At 38.0% G+C, this 13,096-nt stretch overlaps 1 protein-coding gene across 1 annotated transcript; it reads left to right on the top strand.

The window, feature by feature from the left end:
- Positions 1 to 454: 454 nt before the first annotated feature.
- Positions 455 to 3,982, top strand: cdkn1d (cyclin-dependent kinase inhibitor 1D). The gene is made up of 2 exons (XM_063009376.1): positions 455 to 839; positions 3,924 to 3,982. Exons 1-2 carry the CDS (start codon positions 455 to 457, stop codon positions 3,980 to 3,982), a joined length of 444 nt encoding a protein of 147 aa, XP_062865446.1.
- Positions 3,983 to 13,096: the final 9,114 nt, after the last annotated feature.

The raw sequence follows: 13,096 nt of genomic DNA, 5'->3' as shown, positions 1-13,096 counted from the left end.
TTTAAAGTGGCTGGAAGGGTGGTAGACAGTTGACAAATGCCTGTGAAACCATGCAACTATATTATTTACATTTAATCCATAAACAACCAATGAAAACGCCTTTATAATCTATATGACCAAATAATTTTATCCATTTCTATTTAGCACTTTAAAATGTACAATACATTTAAATAAATAGTTTGACCTTTACCACATTTTACACAACTTTAGTTCTTTACATACATTAAGAAACAATAGATCATTTGACATAAAAAAAACACTATTACAATAGCCACCATGGTAAATCCAGAGTGTAGTCTCACTTAGAACTGAGTGTTATCTGGATAGACTCCAGATATGCTAAAATGAAATTGTAATAAATGCAAATATAATTAGAGATGAATAATGAATTATTAAATAAATAGGCTCATTCATATAGTCACCTCCACTGTTCTCTCTCCACAAAAATATAGCTATGACTTCGAATCAGTATGACTGCACTGAGGGAGAAGACGGGGGTGATAAGCCGCGATGGGCCAATGTACGGCGGAATCTATTTGGACCGGTGGACCACCAGCAACTTCAGCAAGACTTCCAGAGGCTGTTGTGCATGAGTGTGGAAACGGCCAAGCAGCGCTGGAACTTTGACTTTCAAAGCGAGCGTCCTACTCCTGGCTTGGTGGAGTGGGAGGAGATGGGTTGCCAGGATGTGCCAGCTTTCTATCGGAGCTGTGTGGTTAGGACTGGCAAGCGTAGACTGGAAACTCCCATCAGCACTGAAGATTTACACAGAGATGCCAAGGTGCAAAAGAGATTGGGAACACCAGTGAGGATCAGATACAGACAGGCTGCCATCACGGGTAAGTGGGGGGTTATGGTTGTTAAAAATATATACTCTTTAAGTAATGCTATTTACAAGTGATGTTGGGATCATCGTAAATGTGTTTTTTTACAGCTAAATGAAAATCATCATTTTTTTAACATTGGCATGAGCCATTGGAAACAGGTGGCTTTGATAAGACCCTTTTACAATAACAACAATGCGAAATTCAAATGTATATAACACATAATGCTGTGTAGCTGCAAGGCTAAAATTATTAGAGCAGCTATCTCACATCCATTATTAGACCTAGACCTATAATATTAGATTGTATGATCTATGTCAATGAGTCACACAGAGCACTAAAGCAAAATTGAACTGAGGTTCTGCACAGACACCTATAGAATATCCAGAATAGAACGCCTTTATTTGTCATATACACATATACAGTCATACAGTACAACTAAATTCTTTTCCCCTGGAGCCAAAAGGGTTGGGGCCTTGCTCAAGTGCCCAACAGTGGCTGCATGGCAGAGCTGGGATTCAAATTCTCAACTTTTCAATTGATAGCTCAAAGCTAGGCTACCATTGTCCCCATTGGTGAGATAATGGAGTAGAAGGAAATCATTTCTTTAATTTTAATATTGGTAGACTAGTAGTAGTTAGCACTTTACCTAAATCTAGCCAAAACATTCCATCTGCTCTGCTGTTTTGGCACCTGTTCTTATAGAACCTTGAGTTGCCCAATGTAAATGCACTGTCCAGCTAATGTTAGCACCTAGCTGACACAAAGTAGTGCTTTTACATGCAAAACTGTAACACTTCGTGTCACTTAGTTGCATGAACAGAAATTTTGTAATTCTCATAACATGTCTGTTAGTAAAGAATATAGTAATATGGAAAAAAAATGCCAGGATCTAAGTACATCGTTAGTATAATGACATAGGCATACTGTTTAGTGTGTAGTTTGTGGTTTGGGACATAGCGTTATTGAATGTGTAGACATGCATTACATTAAATTTTCGGCATTTCAACGCTTTTATTCAAAGGGACTTACAGTACTGTGACAGTATACTGTCTAAGCAATAAAGGGTTAAGGGCCTTGCTCAAGGGCCCAACAGTGATGAACTGTTAGTAAAGTTAAAAAAGTTAACCAAGTTGACAAAAGTATCAAATTGTAGGAATATACCATTGCACACCAGACCAGCTAACTAATAATGTTAATAGTCCACTTAAAGGCAAAGATATTAAAATGATGACAAATTGGAAACAGGACTAGCCAACAAGCACACAAAGGCAGCATCAGAGAAACTGGAATGTCTTGCTAACCTGTAGCTTACATTCTTACTGGTCTTGCACCATTTCTGCTTCACTAAGGTGATTCTTATTCCTGTCCCCACGGCTGTTCAACTAGTCCACCTTGTATTGCTATTGCACAAACACACCTAAACTGGGTAATCTGACACTGAAGAATGGTGCTTAGCTGTTGTAGAAGTGTCAGAAGCAGAAATGTGGCCAGGCTCTGGGTCTTCACAAGAATAATTGAGCCTTTTTTAACCAAATATTTACTCAGTGCAGTGTAGTGTGTGTTATTACCACAGCCAATAATTCTATAGCAGACAATGGTGAGAAAAGAATGGAGAGCTTAGTTACTTGAAATGCTTGAGGATTAACGGGCATATGTTGAAAACTGTCATAAAACTTGCCTCTTGTTGTGGTTTGGTGGAGTCATGGAGCCTTATGCTTTGTAACCTTTTTCTCACTATTTTAACAATGTCTTGTGTTCCTTTAAATAACTTAAGTTTATTTATTTATTATGATTTTAATGTCAGGTTTTACATACTGTGGTTACATTTATGACAGAAACGGTAGTTCGCAGCTTTAATGTCAAACACAGTCATGGATAATTTAGTATCTCCAATTCACCTCACCTGCATGTCTTTGGACTGTGGGAGGAAACCGGAGCTCCCGGAGGAAACCCACGCAGACACGAGGAGAACATGCAAACTCCACACGGAAAGGACCCAGACCCAACACCTGGGGATTGAACCCAGGACCTTCTTGTTGTAAGGCGACAATAACTTAAGCTAATGAACTGGACTGATTGATAAAGTGTAATATCAATAAGATTTATACAGATTTTAAGATTTATACTGTGTTAACTAAATTGTATGACATCAAATTTAAGTGTAAATGAATCAAATAATGTGTTGAACACGCAAAATGTGAATGAAGGAAATATGTTACAGGAAATAACATTTTGCTTGTGATTTGGTCACAGACACAAGCACAAAGGCAAGTGCAGTGAATCTTTACGCCTGTGATGCAATTATACTTTTATTTAGATCTTTCCTTCCTTTTTCTACTGACCTATAGTAACAATAATAAAAACTGTGTTATCATTATCATCTAAACTGTCTAAACTACAAAGTTGATGCCCAGGTGGTGCAGCGGGATATTCCGCTAGCACACCAGCGCAGAGATTCTGAACTCCTCAGTTCAAAACTAAGCGTTGCCACTGGTCGGCTGGGCACCATCTGGCGGGCATAATTGGCAGTGCCTGCAGCAGATAGTAATTGGCCACCGTATCTGCAGGGTGGGGACCGGACTATGTGTGGGTGGGTGGATCTTCATACGCTGTGTAAGGACCCTGATTGGCGGAAGAGACTTCTGTGCAGAATGCAGGGACGAGAAGAGGAGGGCTGTGCACGTGTCGAAAGAGGCGACATGCTCTCCTTGGATGCAATCGGGTATCCCTCAGTAGCGGACGACAAATTGAGTTCAGTAAATCGGGAGGAAAATTGGGGAAAATGCATAAATAAATAAATAAATAAAAAATAAACTACTAAGTTAAAGAGGCTGCAAATTCATGCTTTGCAAAAATAATACTCTGATGCGAATAAGCAAAACGCTCTCTTGGTTAGCATAGGTGTATGTAGTATTCTAAGCCACCTACGAATTAAGGGCACTCAAAATGTATTCAGTTCTATTTTATCATCAGAGAAAAACATTAAATTATTGTCATTGTTAATAGCAAGTATGCTACAGATGCAGAAGCAATAGTGTTAACATGTTGTCTTAAGGATTATATTTTAACTGTAACTTTGACTTTTTTCTCCTCCAGACTTTTTCACCGCAAAGAAGAGGAGGTTTCTTTATCACAAAACCTCATCACGACAGTGAGAGCAGCGCTTGACTTCTCAAAGTGTATGTAAATGTACATATAGTGTCATCAACCAATTTAGTTTAATAAACTTTAACTATTACTAACTACATAAGACCTATACTGTGAAGGTGGAGACATACACTCCAAAAAGACACTTTTATGAATAACTTCAGGACTGCAATCAAGTTATCAGAACTGTTTTGTCACTCACATTCTAGATGCCATTCTAGCACTCCTCCAGTGGATGTTAATAAGTTAAACTGGACTCGTTATGTCTCAGCTGGTTATAAAATCTCTCTTCTCCTCACGAGAAACAACAGAGCTTTAAGATTGACCCCTGTTACACAGTTCAAATGGTTAGTCCTGGTGACCTCTGACTTGCGCATCTTGTACAAATGTTTAAAAGTAATTAGAGCTTCTGTGTATGTTTTATAATCAATACTATTGCATCATAGTACTTTTACTCTTTGTAAGGTTAATATACCAAAAACCTTATATACTAGCATACCTGAGCCACAGAGTTACAGAAAATTGTTTACACAAAAGTAAAAGATTATGCTCATATCCTGGCATATATCCTGGCTCAATCTGAAGCCTGGTTTGTGTATAAAAAGCTGTTGGATAATTAGAAATATGTTTTGGATAAGCAGCATATGAGGTAGTTTTAAAAATGCTGCACTTTCGAGACAAGATTAGTGCATGGATGAACATCTTTAAGATATATACAATTTCTCAAAACAGCATACTACCTACAGCATTGCTACTATTTTGAAGTAGTATTTACTACCTTACTTGGTACCTGACCGTACACTTCTAGATAAGTATAAATCACGCTTTAGAAAGCATATACCCTTTGACCTCTGGAATGTACCTAAAGTCTAGTTGGTAAACATTCCATCAATCCCATTCAGCCTAAAATGTGTGTTTAGCACACAAACAAAATGCATTGTCAGCATGCATTGTTACACTACTGGTCTGTCAAACTTTTCTGGCCAGCTTATCTAGTAGCCACGAGGCCTGTCACGATTATGAGATTAAATAATTGTCCATATTCTCATGTGTTGGTTTCCTCTGGGTTTTCCAGTTTCTACTACCTCCCAAAAACCTACAGTAGGTGGATTGGCTGTGCTTAGTTATAATATATAATATATAGTATTGTAATAACTGATGTACACAAGGAGGTTAAATAGGAGCTCCAGTAAATATAATTTATTAAGACAGTTTTCCCAGTTTCTGATTGCAACTCCTCAGACTAGAGCTACAGACTAGCTTGTGGCCCATCTATGCCATTCCATGCAGCTGCCTCTACCAGCCAACAGAGTTCACATTTGCAGCAGCAATCAGGAACCCCTCTTTCACCCACTATTTCTCAGGCACAGCCACTTGTGCCTGTTAGCTGCCCAGTGGTGGTGAGCTAACACATTAGACTGCTGTGCCACCTGAGCACCCCAAGTAAAACCCCATCATATACTCCAAGGAGCAATTTAAGAAAAACTAGAACCCACATTGTAACCTATAGAAGCAGTCAACATTCAGTTTTGAACTTATTAGTCAATGTATACAGATAGATGATTGTGAAATGTAATTACTAAATGCAGTTAGCTAAAATAATAAAGGTGATTATTTAATAATTATGACAGAAACCTCTTAGGTGGCGCAGCAGTAAAACACACTAGCACACCAGAGCTGGGATTCGAATACATTGTATTGAATCTCAGCTCTGCCACCCGGCTGGGCTGGGCGGCCACATGAACAACGATTGGCTGTTGTTCAGGGTGGGATGAGCCGGACCAGGGTTTCTCATAACTGGTGCAATTATGACCTCTGCTGGCTGATTGATGGCGCCTGCGCAAAGTTGGGGAATAATGCTGATCAGGGTGTGGCTCTCCATGCACAAGGCTGATCTGCATATGAACTCACCTCGTGCAGGTGAAAAGAGGCAGTCGGTACTGCACGTGTTGGACAAGTGTGTGTCAGTTGCGAAGCTCCTCAGTCAGCAGTGGAGGGTAGTATCGGTACAGGTGAAGCGTAACGCAATCAGGGAAATTGGATACAACTCGATTAGGGGAGAAAATTAGGGGAAAAATTGGGAGAAAAAGAGAAAATAAAAATAATAATAATCATGACAGGCCTATCAGCAACAAATTTAGTATTAGACCAGAAGGTAGGAGTACTATAATATGTAGGAGGAATGTAATACACATATGACATACGTATAGATATGCAACTGTAAAGTAAATAAGTGATCTTATCTTTGTTGTTTTAACAGCAGTATCACTGATGGATTTAATCATGTAGCGATTTATCCTAAGATTTTCATTATAGAATGATGATTTTGTTTTTTATTGTACTACCTGTTATGTAAGTTTATTATAATTGTTGTTCAGTTTCTTCAGACTGATGAGGCAGCTCAAGTAACCACACAAAGGACTGATCCACATGCAGTACTGTGTGCAAACCAATGCGTTGTACAGTTGTATTTATGTATACAAAAAGGGAAAATGGTCATTGTACCTTAACACTGCACCATAGTATCTAAGAGAATTCATTCCGTTTAAATCCTAAACTAGCTCATTTGTTTGTGTATCTTTATTAAGTGTTTCATCCTGATCAAGGCTGCAATAAGTTTAGAGCCGTCCCAGGAAACATTGACTGCTAGATTGGATTTATGGTTTTTACTTGATTAATGTTTAATTACTTTTAGAATTAAACCTTTACAAACCTTTTTGTATGCATAAGACATTTATACAATATTCTAATGTCAAAAGTAAATAACTACCAGCAGTTTTCAAGAAAAAGAAGAATGCCACTAGTCCCAATCAGCCTCATTTACATTGACATTTTTTGCATTTAGCAGACACCTTTATCCAAAGCGACTTACATTACAGTTACAGTATACAGTCTGAGCAATTGAGGATTAAAGGTCTTGCCCAAGGACCCAATAGCAGCAACCTGGCAGTAGTGGGGCTTGAATCAGCAACCTTTTGATTACTAGTCCAGTACTTTTTTGGCATTGGCACAGTTATAAGCCTTAAATCTCAAACCTGTGTGTTGGTACTACATTCGGTCACAATTCATTTGTTCTTCAGCTGTTTATATGCTTTTGTCTTTGTAAATATGTACCGTATCTACCTCAAATAAGCCTCCGAATCGACAATGTATATTTACATATGTCTAAATACCCTCAGGGATGTGAGGTTAGTTGTAGCATAGATGTAAATTGCTTAGGAATTTCAGAAATCAGAAGCCCAGTTCTACTGTAAATAAGATGTTTTTTTCTTTCTGGATGGTTCTGTTTTCCACAAATATGCAGAATAGAGGGAGCCTTCATTGTAAGACGATGTATAAAGGGACAAAGCTGTACACACTGAAGCTGAGGATCTGTGGCCACTCAAAACACCGTTAGTGTTAAGAAACTTAGGCTACATAACTGAAATTTGTTTGTTTGTTTATTAGGGTTTTAACGTCATGTTTTACACTTGTTTTACATTCATGACAGGAACGTTAGTTACTCATTACACAAGATTCATCAGGTCACAAGTTTATATCAAACACAGTTATGGCCAATTTAGTATCTCCAATTCACCTCACTTGCATGTCTTTGGACTGTGGGAGGAAACCGGAGCACCCGGAGAAAACCCACGCGGACACGGGGAGAACATGCAAACTCCACACAGAAAGGACCCGGACCACCCCACCTGGGGATCGAACCCAGGACCTTCTTGCTGTGAGGCGACAGCGCTACCCACCGAGCCACCGTGCCACCGTGCCACCCCCACATAACTGAAAGATTTCTGTCTACATGTTTCGGGGTTGTAAAGGCATGACTGTCTTCTACATACAGTGTTTTCTAAACAATAATAATGAATATAACTAATAATGTAATGTAGGTTTACACATTTTTACATTAAAATTTTGCAATTCTGTTTTCAAATCATCAAGTTATAGGTAAATGATTTTGTATTAGGGTCGTACATATAAAAAAAACCTCTAGATATTAATCATTAATCTTTGCACTATTATAAATGTTGTTTATCTGTGTTAAATAGAGTTAGAATGTGGTCAGAACATAAGCGCACAATCACATGCATGTATAAAGCAATAAGCCACGAGAGGCCGTGCATTACTGTGATTTTAGCACGGGGATGACGTTTTTGGCACGACGCGAAGCGGAGTGCCTAAAACTTCTTTCCCCGTGCTAAAATCTTAACAGTAATGCACGGTCTCGAGTGGCTTATTGCTTTTATAAAACGGCGGTCAACATAAAATATAATAAATACAACAATGTTTAATTCATAAATGTATTTATTGTGTATAAACTTACAATAAAGCATTCTTCCGCGACGCAAAATAGTTCGATTAACAGTGTTGCTAGGCAACATGAGGGCGAAAATAACATTAATTTTTTCTATTCAGTGGCGTATTAATATGGAATGATGTGAGGTGGTCATAGGTGTGAGTTTATCGGGGATTTTACAACGGCTTCGAACGCGGCTCAGCCAATCAGATTTTAGGACCGGAACTATCCGTTTTATAATTATCATTTATAGTCACTGATTTTTGAACAACAGCCTGTCAAACTTCTAGTTTCCAATTAACACTTCATAGTACGAGGGTTCTTCAAAAAGTTTCCACACTTTTAAAAACTATTTATTAAGAATTTCAACACAAATTACATCACTTTTCTACAGTCACCTTCCTCTGCGATGCATTTTTCTCAGCATCGTACCAACTCCTTAATGCCATCAGCAAAAATGTTTTTGGTTGAGCGCATAGACACTGATGCACTGCTGCTTTTACATCATCATCACATGAAAATCTTCTTCACCTTAAAGCTTCTTTGAGTGTCCAAAAAGGTGGAAATCAGTTGGCGTTAAATCCGGACTATAAGCTCTCTCTCAGTCTCTCAAATGACCAATTACTACTCCTCCCACCCTCACTGTTTCCAACCGAAATATAAAAGTGCAGAAACTTTTTGAAGATCCATCATTTTTAAAGAACTTGTATGTAGCAGTGTAGTATATACCACACACCCAAACTTGAAATGAAAATTCTGATGTATGAGAAATTTGTTTTCTGTTATACTAAAACATTGTCATATATTTTCTGTCTAATTCTACCTGTTCTCTGATACATTGTTTCTAACATTGTAAATGTTTTCATGTTTACTCAAAGATTACAATAAAAGATATTTGTGATTATAAAATTTTAATTTATTGCATACTTTGTCATGTTGTGGATTTGATTATATAAATTTGAATTTAAATGAATTTAATTGCAAAGCTTTACCCATCAATATACACACTCACCAAAAATGATGAATTATTAATAATAATAAAAAAGTAAAAGTAAATAACAGGATTCTGTGAACTGCCAACTTTAGGACACTTTACAGATGTTTGACAGGGATTAAGTCTGGGCTTTGGCTGGGCCACTCAGAGACATTCAGAGACTTGATCGAAGCCACTCCAGTGTTGTTTGGGCTTTATGCTTGGGCTCATTGTTGTGTTAAAAGTTGGCTGTCACACCAGGCTGAATTCAATATTTTAGGTTTTGATTTAAAAAAACATATTTTGTCTGTCTAAGGTGTCTGGTATCAAGACATCAACAGCAGTACCTTCAATTTGTGTAAGCTACAGTGCTTTAGAAACAGTTAAGAAACACACTTTCCTGTTTGAGCATGGCACTGCTTCTGTTCATCGCCAAAATAAAAATAAAAACTGCAATAATCCTGCTGAGGAAATAACTAACTATAATATATTTAATATAACAGCCCTATGATTAATGGAAAAAAAAGTGCATACTGTAATCTGTACATTAGCATAATACATATATTATAGTGGACTCTACTCAAATAACATCTAACAATGAAATCCAAAGCAGAAGCATTTATTAATGCAAAAAATCTTCAAAAAAAAAAGCCAAAAAATGTAGAAATCAAATGAAACAAAATAAAAAAAAAAACAAATTTGACATTCTAAAGTGCACATGTGAAATATTTACATTAAAAAGCTTCACATCTCAAGCCAAAAAAAAACTACAGAAAATAATTAAATCACCTTTTCCCTAATAATGAACTCAAACCAAATCCTTTGCATGTGTCGTATAATTTAGCTATCAACCCTGAGCTCAACATAAACAGTACATACATTTCTGATTCATTTTCATTAAACAGAAGTATAATTACAGACTAAATCTTAATAACAATTAAATTAAGCGTGCAATAATATAACTGATAAATTGTCTAAAATTTACAATGATATTTTTGTCAGTTTAACATGATTTCAGTTTCCAACATTATCAGACATTTAATGTCTAAATGTAAACAGGTGGGAACATATAACTGCACAAATGTGAGTATGTTTACATGAGCTGAACAATCCCTTAACTGCAAAAAACACATTTTAGCAATGTTTTTTTCATGCTTCACCATCTTTTTTTTTATCCTGGTCAGGGTCACGTGGGTCTGATTTTCCAAGAAACACTGGGCGCAATGCAGTAACACACAAATGCAGTAACACGTCACGAACAAATTGACTCTGAGCGTCTCTCTCTCTATATATACAGTATATATATATATACCATGAGCGAACATTCGGACAGCGGACGGTGTTTTTTCGGTGTTTTCTTTATATTTTGTAAAATTCAATATTAAAATGTCCCCAAAAAATGTGCAGAGAAAACTTAGTGGTGAGAAAATGAACAAATCTTTTACATTTGTTGTTGTATAATTACTCCTGCCAGTAGCTGTCGCTGTGTATCAGACAGAGGGGACAGTGAGTGAGAGAGAAGAAGGAAGTTATTCTTTCATGCAGTTACACCTACAAAATACAATGCTATTGAAATAAAGAAAGAGATAATACAGAAATATGAGTTGTTGTTTCTGGTATATACATTTTATATAAAAAAAGGACATTTATTATGGTGTACGGTACAGCACATGTACTGTACTGAAATGTGGTGTGTGTTTTTATGTACAGTACAGTACTACTGTGAATTGTTGTACAGTAATGTCTATTCTATAATTTAAGATTTAAGGGAAAATATACTTGTATTTATAACAAAAAAGACAATTTAAGACATTAGAAAGGTTAGGTAAGGGGGTGGTTTGGGAGGTCTGGCACGGATTAATTCTATTTACATTATTTCTTATGGGAAAAATAGGTTTAACTACGAACATTTTGACTTAAGAACAGCCCTTCAAAACCAATTAAATCTGTAAGTCAAGGGTCCACTGTATAAGTAGTTATTCACTGGCTATAACTAATAGTATATTTGTAATCAGATTATTAGCAAATGTAAACACACTCACTGCATCACAAATTACAATGTGACTCAATGCCATCACAATAAATCTTCTTGTATATTGCACTTGTTTAAAATGCACATTACATAGTTAAAAGGTACATAGAAGTAAAATTGGTCTGTAAACAATACATCAAGAAATAAGTGGTTAAGAACTCAAAAAGCATGACAGAACATTGTCAACACCACATTTGTTTAAAAGATATATATATGTACACACACACACACACACACACACACACACACACACACACACACACACACACACACACACACACACACACACACACACACACACACACACACACACACACACACACACACACACACACACACACACACACACACTATATGACCAAAGGAATTTGGACACCTCACCATAGGCTTGTTGGAAATCCCTTTTAAAAAATAAATGGTATTACAATATACAGTGTATCACAAAAGTGAGTACACCCCTCACATTTCTGCAAATATTTCATTATATCTTTTCATGGGACAACACTATAGATATGAAACTTGGATATAAGTTAGAGTAGTCAGTGTACAACTTGTATAGCAGTGTAGATTTACTGTCTTCTGAAAATAACTCAACACAAAGCCATTAATGTCTAAATGGCTGGCAACATAAGTGAGTACACCCCACAGTGAACATGCCCAAATTGTGCCCAAAGTGTCAATATTTTGTGTGACCACCATTATTATCCAGCACTGCCTTAACCCTCCTGGGCATGGAATTCACCAGAGCTGCACAGGTTGCTACTGGAATCCTCTTCCACTCCTCCATGATGACATCACGGAGCTGGTGGATGTTAGACACCTTGAACTCCTCCACCTTCCACTTGAGGATGCGCCACAGGTGCTCAATTGGGTTTAGTCCATCACCTTTACCTTCAGCTTCCTCAGCAAGGCAGTTGTCATCTTGGAGGATGTGTTTGGGGTCGTTATCCTGTTGGAAAACTGCCATGAGGCCCAGTTTTCGAAGGGAGGGGATCATGCTCTGTTTCAAAATGTCACAGTACATGTTGGAATTCATGTTTCCCTCAATGAACTGCAGCTCCCCAGTGCCAGCAACACTCATGCAGCCCAAGACCATGATGCTACCACCACCATGCTTGACTGTAGGCAAGATACAGTTGTCTTGGTACTTCTCACCAGGGCGCCGCCACACATGCTGGACACCATCTGAGCCAAACAAGTTTATCTTGGTCTCGTCAGACCACAGGGCATTCCAGTAATCCATGTTCTTGGACTGCTTGTCTTCAGCAAACTGTTTGCGGGCTTTCTTGTGCGTCAGCTTCCTTCTGGGATGACGACCATGCAGACCGAGTTGATGCAGTGTGCGGCGTATGGTCTGAGCACTGACAGGCTGACCTCCCACGTCTTCAACCTCTGCAGCAATGCTGGCAGCACTCATGTGTCCATTTTTTAAAGCCAACCTCTGGATATGACGCCGAACACGTGGACTCAACTTCTTTGGTCGACCCTGGCGAAGCCTGTTCCGAGTGGAACCTGTCCTGGAAAACCGCTGTATGACCTTGGCCACCATGCTGTAGCTCAGTTTCAGGGTGTTAGCAATCTTCTTATAGCCCAGGCCATCTTTGTGGAGAGCAACAATTCTATTTCTCACATCCTCAGAGAGTTCTTTGCCATGAGGTGCCATGTTGAATATCCAGTGGCCAGTATGAGAGAATTGTACCCAAAACACCAAATTTAACAGCCCTGCTCCCCATTTACACTTGGGACCTTGACACATGACACCAGGGAGGGACAACGACACATTTGGGCACAATTTGGACATGTTCACTGTGGGGTGTACTCACTTATGT

The sequence above is a fragment of the Trichomycterus rosablanca genome, chromosome 1, assembly GCF_030014385.1.
Source record: "Trichomycterus rosablanca isolate fTriRos1 chromosome 1, fTriRos1.hap1, whole genome shotgun sequence".
In the NCBI taxonomy this organism is placed as follows: Eukaryota; Metazoa; Chordata; class Actinopteri; order Siluriformes; family Trichomycteridae; genus Trichomycterus; species Trichomycterus rosablanca.
Note: the sequence above shows the minus strand (reverse complement) of the source record. Positions and strands in the feature narration are given on the sequence as shown.

What these genes read in the sequence shown, in the direction of transcription:
- cdkn1d (XM_063009376.1), top strand. Translation starts at nt 455, where the DNA reads ATGACTTCGAATCAGTATGACTGCACTGAGGGAGAAGACGGGGGTGAT. An exon ending in CAGACAGGCTGCCATCACGG is followed by an intron (nt 840 to 3,923) that starts GTAAGTGGGGGG and finishes TTTCTCCTCCAG; the next exon opens with ACTTTTTCACCGCAAAGAAG.